This window comes from Poecilia latipinna, unplaced genomic scaffold (assembly GCF_001443285.1).
Source record: "Poecilia latipinna isolate Pla-1442-1.1 unplaced genomic scaffold, P_latipinna-1.0 Scaffold1614, whole genome shotgun sequence".
Classification (NCBI taxonomy): Eukaryota; Metazoa; Chordata; class Actinopteri; order Cyprinodontiformes; family Poeciliidae; genus Poecilia; species Poecilia latipinna.
Window position 1 is genome coordinate 128,450 of NW_015114230.1, and position 12,240 is coordinate 140,689.

The 12,240-nt window shown below is 36.9% G+C and overlaps 1 protein-coding gene across 1 annotated transcript; it reads right to left on the reverse strand.

The window, feature by feature from the left end:
• Positions 1-600: 600 nt before the first annotated feature.
• Positions 601-5,348, reverse strand: LOC106964014 (ammonium transporter Rh type C 2-like). The gene is made up of 11 exons (XM_015059229.1): positions 5,062-5,348; positions 4,387-4,579; positions 4,109-4,259; positions 3,883-4,030; positions 3,635-3,801; positions 3,398-3,535; positions 3,069-3,205; positions 2,556-2,680; positions 2,199-2,272; positions 2,044-2,120; positions 601-1,959 (listed from the first exon to the last, which is right to left on the reverse strand). The coding sequence occupies exons 1-11, from the start codon at positions 5,270-5,272 to the stop codon at positions 1,926-1,928; spliced, it is 1,455 nt and encodes a 484-aa protein (XP_014914715.1). The 5' UTR covers positions 5,273-5,348; the 3' UTR covers positions 601-1,925.
• Positions 5,349-12,240: the final 6,892 nt, after the last annotated feature.

Sequence of the window (12,240 nt, forward strand, 5' to 3'; positions counted from 1 at the left end):
ATCTGGAGGGAAAAGGGTTGTTTAAGGCATCAGACCCCTCAATTAGTTAATGATCCCAATGTCTGCTAGACATTAAGACCAACAATAATTATTATTATGTTTTACCTGTTGGATTGAAATAGACTAAATAAACTTGACTGGTTTGTTTTTGCAGTGCTGAATTAGAAAACAAAAATAAAATCCATTGTAAAGAAAATTATTAAAAATGTCAGAGATTCATGAAAAGCTTCCTGAATCTTAATGCATGACTTCAGAGTTGCACATTGTTTTATTACTAACATCTCCTGCTTGAACAATTATTTCTACTGTGCTCTCATTTAGAAAGCTCCATATAGGCTAAACTTAAAATTTGGCTTGTTTATGGATAATGTGGGGCCAACAGACTGTACATTATATATTATCTTTAATGAAAAATAAACTAATAAAACTCTTTAAGTTAAGCCCTACAACCTTCAACTGCACTAATTTGTGTTCAGAACAGATACATTGTTTCTGTGTGCTATGCAGCGCCACCCTGTGGCTCAAAGTAGGAAAACCCGGGTATTTATATTGTTGCATTATTTTACATCTTATTTTAGTGCATGAGAGAAATTCGGTCTTTTTTTGGGAATTATTTTATTCTTATTTTCCTCTGATACGTCTTATCACAAAAGCCACAACTTCTGTCATTTGTCATATATTTACATTCAAGGAGTAACATTTCTCTCAGATTTCTCTTACTTCTTGTTAATATTTGTGTGTGTGGGGGCAGGGGGGGTGAAAATCTGGTGCACATCTTTGCTTTTCAAGCATCTTTATTTTTTCATTGTTGCATCTTGTAATTCTAAAACAAAGTATTAAATAATCCACAAACTGCGACATTACACCTGTTTGATTACAAATTATAAACATGTAATCAATGACTGAAAAACAAATTTATGATTCCTCAATATTTTTTTTTTTTTTTTATTCCAGGTAAATACAATTTAATCTTACAAAATCTAGAACAATAGGCCAATAAGAGAAATAACTTTTGAAACTGTTAGAGGGCATGAAGATATGTCTGGCATATTATTTTACATATGACTGAGGTTTTATTGGTGGCGAGGTTTTACGCTACATGCTGAAAAATGCCTTTTATTTTCTTTTTAAACACACAAGACTTTTCAACCCTTACTGTCTCATAAAGCTTTACAAACGATTCAAAGGGCCTGTAATTAAATATTTAAACAGTAGCTGTCAGAAATTAGTCCTGTTTTTATTAATAAATATCATCTTAGGTCAGTCCTGTTCATGAGATGCAGTCATTAATGGAGCACACGTTTCTTATAGATGTTTGAAATCTGAGTTTTCCTGCTGGTGCGCTTCCTTTGGCAACTGGAGTTAACAATCAACATTCCAGCAATCAAACTGAATAAACTGCATCATAGTTACTCTGTAAGAACTAATGATAAATGCAGACTACTGCTGACGTAGATACATTATTCAAACCTGCCATATCTGACGACACCAGCCTTTTTCAAACCTCATCACTTCCTGTTTGCATTACATAAAATAACACACTTTAAAAGCCTTTTCAGCTACACAATTTTCTGTAGTAAGTTAAATTGCTTTAGACATAATTACATTGAAAAAGTATTGACAAAAATCAGCTTAAAGAACATAAAAACATCCAATTTCACATCATACAGGCTGGAGTAAGAACCATGGTCACAGCAATAATTCATGACATTTCTTCCTCAATGAAAGATCCACATTAAATCTGATTGAATAGATTTTTGATCTAAAAAGGAACATACTTAACATTTTAGTTTCCAATAATCAGATCCTGACATCAGGTGTCAAAAGCCGTCAAAAAAAAAAATGGCAAAGTGAAAACCTTCATAAATTATGTTGCTGAAGAGCTGCATTATGTTCAAATTTAAACTTGGGCCAACAGCTTGTCTCTAACACTGCTCGGCACAGAAACTGGACTCGGCTCTGCCGGAGAAAAGAAGAAAGTCACAGTTAGCTGGAGGTTCAGAAAACAGATGCAAAATAGTGTAAACGTGTGAATACGCTTACATGTCTTGGCTTTTGTGAGTCATGTGGTTGTTGTACTCCAAAACAGGAGGAAGGATCTCCTCCTCTTCCTCAGGAAGCTGCAAAATTATATTATTGGTTAGAGACGTAATTTAAAGGGAAAGAGCACCATCTAGTGGTAGAAAAGATGATCTTGCCTCCCAGTAAGCCTCATCGTCGAAGCAGTGATCATCAGCAGCGTCACCCCAGATAGGAATCTTCAGGATGAGCCCTTTAAAAAAAATAAAAAATAAATAAATACCTCTGGCATCCTTTGATAACAGTAGATGTCGCAGCTCAATGTACATGTATACTCATTTCATAAAGAAATATGCATATTTATTAGCATGTTAGTATTTGTGGCAGAAATACTGTCAGTCTGAGTCAGATTTAATATATATATATATATATATATATATATATATATATATATATATATATATATATAATACTTTCAACATGCATTGCCAAAATAAGCACTGAAGCCAACTGCATCACACTTTTTTTAAACTCACCAACAATGGCTCCTCCAACCAGTCCAAAGGCAATCGACACACATGTCCCAGCAGCTTGATATCCTCCCTGCGTTCCCATTCCTCTGTTTGCATATTTTCCCTCCTTATCAAATACAATTATCAGCCTACGTGGAAATACAAATGTAGATAGAGATGTGTATCAGATTTTGATGAATGGTTAACACATCTTTACATCAGTTGCTAATCTAATAGTCTGATGAAGTAAGGAGATTTTGTCTGTCTGGAGAACCAAGGTCAGGGGTGTGTCAAAAGATACAAAAAAAAAATGCATTGTCTGTTTTTTCTGCAGATTTCTGGTGATTATTTCAATATAAGCACCAAATCAGTGGTCTGACCAATGTAAATATCAAAACAAAATTAATCTACAGCAATTACATTTTGTTATTATTGCCTCATTTGAGAAGACAGAAGGGGAACCACCACTTCCACAGCTAAAGATGTCTGGTTGGGGTTGAATGAGGTTTGAGTTATGACTGCATTCATTTGGCTCACCCTTCTTTACTGTAGACATCCTCACTAGCTGCTGCAGCAACGATAGCACCGAGGAAGCCGCCAAGCATTCCTGGGACGGCATGCAGATTGTGAATGCCACATGTGTCCTGGAGCTTCAGGGTTTTCTCCAAAAAGGGCTGGAAACAAAATTACAGTTGTTTTAGAGGTACTTTATCAATTTTTCCTTTTAATATTGAAAATCTAGATGTGCCTAAAATAACTTGTCTCAAAACAGGAAGTTGCTGCCAACTTCCTGTTTAAAACACATTTTTGTGTCTTTTGTTCACCTCTACGTTTGCAGACGACACAGTAAAAATATGCAGACTTACTGTGACGAAGACGTAGCCGAAGGTGGAGATGATGCCCATGCAGAAGCCCACAATAAGCGAGCCGTAAGGAGTGATCATAAACTCTGCTGACGTTCCCATGGTTACGGCGCCTGCCAGAGTGGCATTCTGGATATGAACCTGTTGCATAAGGGGAGCAGAGGACGTGTTATTCATGACAAATATCACAAATACGCCTGATTATTGAGTTATTAAGAGATTCTGCCTTTGCAAATGTACCATATCCAGTTTTCCTCTTTTATGGAACATGCTGGACAAGGCAACAGCAGTGAGAACAGAGGAGGCGAGAGCGATGTAGGTGTTTATGAACGCTCTGTGCTGTCCATCGCCGTGGTATGAGATAGCTCCGTTGAAACTGGGCCAGAACATCCAGAGAAACAGAGTACCTGAAATCAAATTAAAAAATTTATCTAAAAATCTGTAAGAGAAGAGTTCCACATTTTAAGCCAAAATAAATCTTTATTTACCAATCATTGCAAACAGATCCGACTGGTAGTTGGACCCATGCAGGTGTTTACTTTGGTGTAGGTTTGGTCGATAGAGCACCCAGGAGATGGCCAGTCCATAATACCCTCCAAAGCAGTGGATGACCATGGATCCACCAGCATCTCTGCACTGTAACAACAGCAACACGTCAGGAAAAACTCTCTCTGAAGTGAATGAAATCTGGTTTGATTGGTTAATCAGACTCACGTGAAGCAGGTCGAGGATGATGTATTCCTCCACAGCAAACAAAGTAACACCAAACAAGGTGACAACCATGAGCTGGACGGGGCTCACTTTACCCAGCAGGGCGCCGAAGGCGATCAGCGAGCCGGCACAGCAGAAGTCTGCATTGATGATGCTGTTTGGAAGAAGGAGAGTTCAAGCTCAACTGGAAATATGTCTTTCACAGATCACATCACCTGACCGGTGAAAGAATGCAGTTTCACTTTACTTGCATAATAAACTCCACAGGGAAAAGTACTTACTTCTCAACCCCAATGTAGATTTTTCCAGTGTCCAGATCGAGGGAATGGAACCAGCCCTGCATGAGAAGAGCCCACTGCAGGCCGAACGAGGCGATCAGGAAGTTGAATCCCACGCCGCCGTAGCTGTAGCGTTTCAGAAAGGTCATGAGGAAACCAAATCCAACAAAGATCATCACATGGACGTCCTGGAAGCCTGCAGGCGCAGAAACAAACGCCGGGGTTGTTATGCAACAGCTTGCTCTAAACAAGACAACGCAGTTTCTCAAGAAAAACAATATTTGTGCAACTCCAATTCAGGATTAAGAAGTGAGGTCAATTTATTTCTGGAAGTTTTAGTTATGATTTTTTTCCCTATATGTGCAATAATATTTCATGAGAGTAACTTGTAGGATTTTTGTTGCAGAATACAGTTTTGTTCAACTGCAGCCAGACTACTAGATAATAGATATAAAAAAATAGATAGTTAATCTTTAATTAAATACTTTCCCATGAATTACTTCTTAGTTTTTGTAAACACATGGTGTTTTCTGTGTGTCTTTGGAAAAGTACCTAAAATTTTCCTGACAGAGAAAGAAACCGGCAAAGGCACATTTTGCATTCAGACATTTTTTCATCTGTTTTCTCAAACATCCATCACACCCACATTAAAATCTCTGTCAACTTTTTCATACTTACTGGGATATCTGAAGTAGAAGTCATTTTCAAGGTCGGTGAGGTTATTTTTGTGCTTGTACTCCACCCAGTGTGCATCTGATTCTTTGTCATAGCGGATGAAAACCCCAAACAGGACGATCATAGCAATCTGCCACACAAAGCAGACGGCTGGCAGACTCACACGCATGTACGTGTTCTTCTGTGGACCCAATCTCTCGCAGCAGTTTCCCATGATGATGGTGATGGTGCTGACCCTCTCCTGGTACTGGTCCTCTCAGTCCGGTGCCCCGTCTGTGTCTTGCATTAGCATGCCATCATGTTTATAGAGCGATTTGTATTGGGGGCGGGATCTTGTCCACCACCCAGAGGCAAGGTGTGGACTCATTGTACCTGCTGAGAGCTAAGCCACTCCTCATCTGATGTTTTTAGACTGGTAATATCACTTCTAGAAAAGGCTGCGGGACGTGGAAATCACAACATAACATAGGCAGAACGTGCTGCTGAAATTAACTATTAAAAAGGAAAATGCATGTCCTCATTTTATGCTATTTCTCTGAATGCTTTAAAAAAATGTTGCAGTGTTGTTTGAGTATTGAAAAAAGTTTATGAGTTTCAGCTTTTTGAAAGTAAGTTAAACTTTACTCTGGTAACACAGAGATATCAGAGACATATAAATCTCTGACATTAGTAACTTATAGTTAATGTTTTAGGGAATGTGAATATTTAGAGGAATTAGTAGGTAAATTTATTTCTGACATGGAATAAAACCTAATTTTTGCACAATTTAAAAAAAAAGTCTGTCCATTATTATTATTATTATTATTATTAGTGATAATAAAACATTTACTTGCCCTGCGACAGACTGGCGACCTGTCCAGGGTGTACCCCGCCTCTCGCCCGGAACGTGAGCTGGAGATAGGCACCAGCACCCCTCCCGCCCCCACTGAGGGACAAGGGTGAAGGAAAATGGATGGATGGAAAACATTTACTTTATTAAAAAATGCCTGTGAAATGTCTTTGCTGCAACACCAGATATAAAACTGATGGCCCTACACAGGGAAAAGTAACTTATATCAATAGGTAAAATCCAAAGCAAATGTATAAATAAACAATATTTAAACAGGATAAATAACGTTGACAATTGAGCATCATAAAATTAGACACAGTAACAGAATCTCCTATGAACTGTTCTGGCTAATTCTTGGAAAAGGAGAGCTAACCTCTCCTTTCCCAAGGAGAGGTTAGCTCTCCTTGGAAAAGGAGCTAGCCGCTCCTTAGCCGCTCCTTTTCCAAGGAGCCGTTAGGAGCTAACTATTCTGAGTGAAGCTATTCTTCACCCACAATTCTTCTGGGTGAAGATCAGAGTACTGCTGGCACGTTTATTAGTTAGGAAATGTTTATATGAGAGTTTCTGTAAACCAGATAACATGTGTGGCTATTAAAGGATCTTGAATGAAGAAGTGAAGAAGTTCTGTATAAAAAGTTTTCAAACTGACATCAGTGCAAAGTGATTCTGGGAGAAGGTGAAATTTAACACAAAAAAATCGAGCTGAAATTTCAGAATGTCGTTAAATGTTAAGCATGATTGTGGATTGATTCTGGTTTGAATTCAAGGAATTCAGAAACTCTTTCACTGGTGGATTCAAAGTGTACACTCAGTTAATTGTAAAGCAAAATATTGTGGAATGAATCAGAAGAGGAAATAAAAAAACACTTCAATGTCTAAAATATGTGCTCAAAATATAAAATAGAGTTCCTCAATAAGCTCAAGCTGAAAAGAAGATTTTTTTTTCACATTTTAGAGTAAAACCTGAAATGTAATTTTTAACTACTACTACTACTACTACAATCTACGTGTCATATTTAAAATAAAAACATATTTTCTTCTTCATTATATTCATATTTTACCAGCTTAATGTGTCACTGCAAGCAGTTTTGATCATTTTCTTTGTGGTGGAGTGCGAGGAACATTCCTGCCCATGTACAAAGTCACATGCTCACCGCCTTTAAAAACGTTTTGTGTGCTTCATATCTCACTGATCATCTGACCAAAGATAAATTACAACTAAAGAGTTCATCATATTTCAGGTATGGCTCCTTGACTGACACCTAGAACATTCCACTCGATATCTGTTTTCTCGTTTCAACATATTGACCTCAGACTTAAGCAACACCAGCTTGTCAGAGATCTTGTGATAAGTTCCCAGGATGCTCTAAGGAGCTGTGATTGATAAAGATGGTAACATTCGATTGAACAATGCTAACAATATTATTTTTGAGTGCAGAGTTAATGGTCTGGAGTGTCTCCAAACTGTGCTGTGTTTTTTATTTGACGTTTTCAGTTTCTAAAAGAGCCCATTTGTTTACAAGAAAACAAAACATAAATATGTTTTCTTGTAGGTTTCTGAGTTGAGACACAAAGCGTATGTTGAGTAATTCTTAAAAATATGCACTGGATGCTAAATGAGTGCAAATTTGTAAGCAAGATTTTTTATTTCACATGAAAAAGTGTCAGATTCCTTCCACATTTCGTCTCGTTCCTTTTCTGGCACGTTGAAATTTTTCAGATATTCAAACCAATTTTAGCATCAAAAGTTTCTGAATTATGATTTCCTTTATTCAGTGAAAAGACAATTAAATGACCTCATGTGAAAATTAATCACCCTAAGCCCACTTGGCAGAAACAAAAATTGGCGAAAAGGTTGACAACTGGCAAAGACTCACTCAGCACTATGGAGAGGTTTGTTAATTCATCCCTGTTTGAGGATTTTCAAGTATAAATATTGGAATCAGATTAAAGTCCAGACTTTGACTAGGCCACTGCAAACCTTTTCATTTTTAGCCATTTAGAAGTGGACTTGCTAATATATTTTTAATCATTCTCCCAACTGGGTTAGAACTTAAGTTCACAAACTGGTGGTCAGATGCTCTCCATTAGGATTTATTTCTGCAGAGCTGAATCCATGTTTCCATCACTTACAAAGAAATCATCCAGTAACGTCTCTCCAGGCCAGTATATTTCCACCATCAAGTTTGACTGCTGGTATTAATGGCTTTAAACCATTTTCAAACCAATAGATCTCAGTACCTTTGTTTCTCATCTGTTCTTAAAATCATTTAAATCAAAGTATAGAGTGCTGATATTCTTACTTTTCTTCTGCCTACTTCATGTTGTCAGACAAGTTCTACCTAAATGTTCAATTCATTTCAACAGGTCTTGACTGGATAAAACTGAGCTCAACAGTTGACGCTTAATTTTCATAATCAGATTGTTTTGGATATTTATTTTTCATTTAAGTACGGAAATCATCGTTATTTTATATTTTAAAGTGTGTTGTGTTTAGTCAAGTTACATACATATGATGCTCAAATTTGTTTAAGACACTTTAATATAATCTACAAATGATATATGTGAGGAGAAAACACAGATTTTCATCCTCTGCAGAACTTTTGAGCATCTGGACTGTTTTCCATTTTTATCATGCTTATTTTCCTCTATATTTATAATGTTGCTTAGTATTTTAATTAGCCAATGTGACCAAGTCAGAATTAAATCAACTTTGTCAAAGTTGACAAAAACATAAATGCTGCATAAGTAGAAAAGAGAGAATGATGCGTCTGTTAAAAGGCCCTTTTAAGGAGCACGTTGCTCCTTTTGATTGATGAAAAACATGTTTTTAACTCTACAGACACAGAGAATCAGGGGACAGAGAGCCATAAAAATGAGGAATGTCACTCAGTCACAAGGTCACATTTAAACATCTACATACAGAAGAATTCAGACAGCCGAAAACCCCTCAAGCAGAAATAAATCTTGTTGTTATTCAGTACTTTGTAAATATTTGGGCCATGCTGGAAATTAGGCTGTCATATAAGTTTAGAGCGCAAATAACTGACCACATTCTTTTTAGAATTATATGATTTTATTATGTTTTCATGCAAAGTTTAGACATACAGAAAGTCTCCGCACTAAAACAATTTACATTTGTCAACTTGTTTTGGACGTAGTCGGATGGATCAGAAAATACAATTTCTAAACTCCCTAAGCAAAGGCCCAACATTGGCTTTAGTGAGTTTTCTGGTTCAGCTACAAAAAAATTCAGGAGTTGTTGAGTTTATGATCTTTAGAAGTTAAAGAAGGAAAAGTTTATCTATTTTACTGCATCTAATATTTATTCACTTCCCCATATTTAGTAGTGAAACCAGCTAGCCTTTAATACAGTGAGAAAAACTGGTGTAAGTAAAAATTTCAGAATTAATTCAAACAGAAAAGGTGTGAAAGCATAAGAACAGGGCATCATTAGAAATAGAAAAAGTTTATTTATTAATCTCCCACAAGAGAAAATGTCTTGAACAATGCTTAAATTCAATTAGGTGTATTTACATAGCCCCAATTCAACACAAATGTTGTGTTAAGGCACTGTACAAAAAAAAAAGAAAAATTTCTATTCAGTCACACATATATACCATTTAATCATCATTATCAAAAAGTGCAATATGCTCAATTAATTATTCAGTAGTTTAAAAAAATGTTTGTCTAAGGAAACCCAGTAGATGGACTTTGTTTAGTTGACACAACAAAAAACATCAATGTAAAAAACAAGTTCACACAAAAACTCCTGAAACACAACATCAATTATCTCCTGGTCGTCTCTCGTCAACCACTCCTTTAAATAAAGAATAAACAAATGACTCTATATTGAATAAAGTGTAAAATACAAGACTTTGTATCTAGAAAAGTCTAAATAAGTGAATACATCACCAGATTTATATTGTTAATCTCTCATAGAAACCATCAACCTAAGCAGATCAGGGAACTGTGGTGTATGTTAAGATTCCTACTGAGGATCTTTTTTATACTGGAAATGCAGAATTAGAGCCTTAAGATGTTTTTTTAGCATCTGCTGTGTCAGTTTAGTCCTGATTAAAAGTCATATTTAGAGAGTTTTCAGATGGATTTAGCTCAAATCCCACAAGATGCTGTTTTAACAAGAGCTGAGGTGCAACAGTAGTGTTTGTTTACAAGTCGCTGTTACAGATTGTTCCCAAGTCTGAGTCACCTGCAGACTACACCTGCAAAAGACGACTGCATTTGATCACCTTTATAGTGAGTGAGAGCTCTGCTATCGCACAATGTTCACTTTGCATTTTTCATCCATTGCTGCGGAGGGTGGGACAAAACTGTAATGAATTTTTGAACAGGGAGTGCTCAGATTTGCTTGCATCAAAAACAAGCGGTAAATTAATCAATGCGTGTAAGTGTATTCTTTAATATACGTGGATATATTCATATAGCATGAATATATCTAGATTTGAAGTCAGAGAGTTTGAGATTATGCAGCACACCAAACCTGCTTTTTACCTGCAGCAACTTAATTAAAGTTTACTTTAATATTACATCATTAACATTACATCTTCTTCAACTTATTTTGTGACTTAAGAACCACCAGGACCAACTTATGGGAAGACAAATATTCTTAAAAACCTGGATTATCCAAAGCTAACTAGTGCAGGGAACACACTGAATGCTTATGATTACTCTACAGAACCCCACTTAAGAATTTTAAAAACAATCTTTTCACCTCTTTGATATTTGTTGTTGTAAATGGGTATTAGATGTAAAATTTATTATTATGAATTAAGTCTCAACTGTGCTAAAAACTGCTATAGCAGAATAAACCCCGATTATTTTCACATAAATTGTCTTATAAAGTAAAAACAAAGCAAAAAAAAAGTTGACTAAACATAATTTTTAACTCGAATTTAAAACACGGGCAGATAAGTCCACAGACGAGAGAGGACGGGAGCTGCAGACGCAATGATGACGTTGTGTGCGTTTTGAGCAGAAAGAGGAAGTAACTGTGCACACAGAGGTGGAAACGGTCGTCTGTAAACTAAGTGATAAACAGAAAGAAATGATAAAATGTTGCCCTTTAGAGATGGAGCATGTGACAGAGGAGCAGTATGGAGGTTTCAGATGTAATCAGAGGAAGGAATCTCAGTTATGCTTCGTCACATGGCGTGGCGCACAGCGCTGGAATGAACAGCAACAGATACGAAGAGCGGCTGTCAGTCTCAGGTAAGTGAGCCATACCACAGTGCCCTTCAGTTATTTAACCCTTGTGTTTACAAATGGGGTCCAACCGACCCCACACACGTAAAACTTGCATCATTTGCCACAGTCCTCGCACGCACAAAGGTTAAATATAAATAAAACTTTGAAAATGTCCCTTTTGTTTGGTCAGCATTTGTCTCATACGGTACTGTGGCTCCGGTGCTGATTAAATGGAGATGAATGCACATCCAGAACACAAATAGGATGTGTGCTTAATTATGTTGTCAAGCGTTCCCTCCTGTGGTGCCACAATACACGAGTCAAATTGGGCACACTTTGATCTAATGAGTCAACCTGCACAAAGTGACTATTATTGGAGGAATTTCTTAGAGCTCTGCAGGTACGGAAACCGCACAAAGACAGATGCCATGGCGATATCATAGCCTCAGCCGATCGGTCGGCTTGCTCTTGGTGACGGAAATCTGTCCCGCTGCAAGCGATGTTACTTTCTGATAATTTTCAGCATGAAGAGCAGAGGGCACTTTGTCGGCCAGCATCTCTGCTCCTCACATGTTGCCTCATGAGACCGCATGCAAAGATCTTTCTGCAGGTGCTCCGTCACATGCCGCAGGTAGACGCACAGGTGACATAATGACTGTGACCGAGAGCAGCCTCCATTCTCAGGTGGAGCAACATCAGTTGTTGTTGCACTTGCAGTTTCTTCTTCTTTTTTTCCCTTTTGCTTGTTTTATTTTGTAGATCAAAAAATATCCCGTGTTTATTTTTCTATTAAAATGCACACTGATGTTGAAAATACAGGTGTCATGAGGTGAAGGATTTTCCACAGCAGGTTATTTTATCCTCCACATTGTTTAAATAATGTTTCTCTGCCTGGTACCATAGCTGTTTATTTTGGAACGTGGTTTATTTTTAAAAAATTAAGCTCACATAATCCGCCTTATTTGTTTTGCTAAATTTAAGCAAAATTTTACAAACAAATTTTCAAACATGATGATTCTCATGCTGAAATTTAACAGAGAAAAACAATGTTTTTTCTGCCTGTATTCACTCAAACAACAGATGTGATTATTTCTCTTCCTCCTGTCTTAAGTTTGCTTATGACAAACGCTAAAATATGTGTCAAA

Coding starts and splice junctions, on each gene's coding strand:
- LOC106964014 (XM_015059229.1), bottom strand. CDS start 5,272: ATGGGAAACTGCTGCGAGAGATTGGGTCCACAGAAGAACACGTACATG. Junction 4,260..4,386: donor ATCTACATTGGGGTTGAGAA/GTAAGTACTTTT, acceptor TCTTCCAAACAG/CATCATCAATGCAGACTTCT. Junction 3,536..3,634: donor AAAGAGGAAAACTGGATATG/GTACATTTGCAA, acceptor CTTATGCAACAG/GTTCATATCCAGAATGCCAC.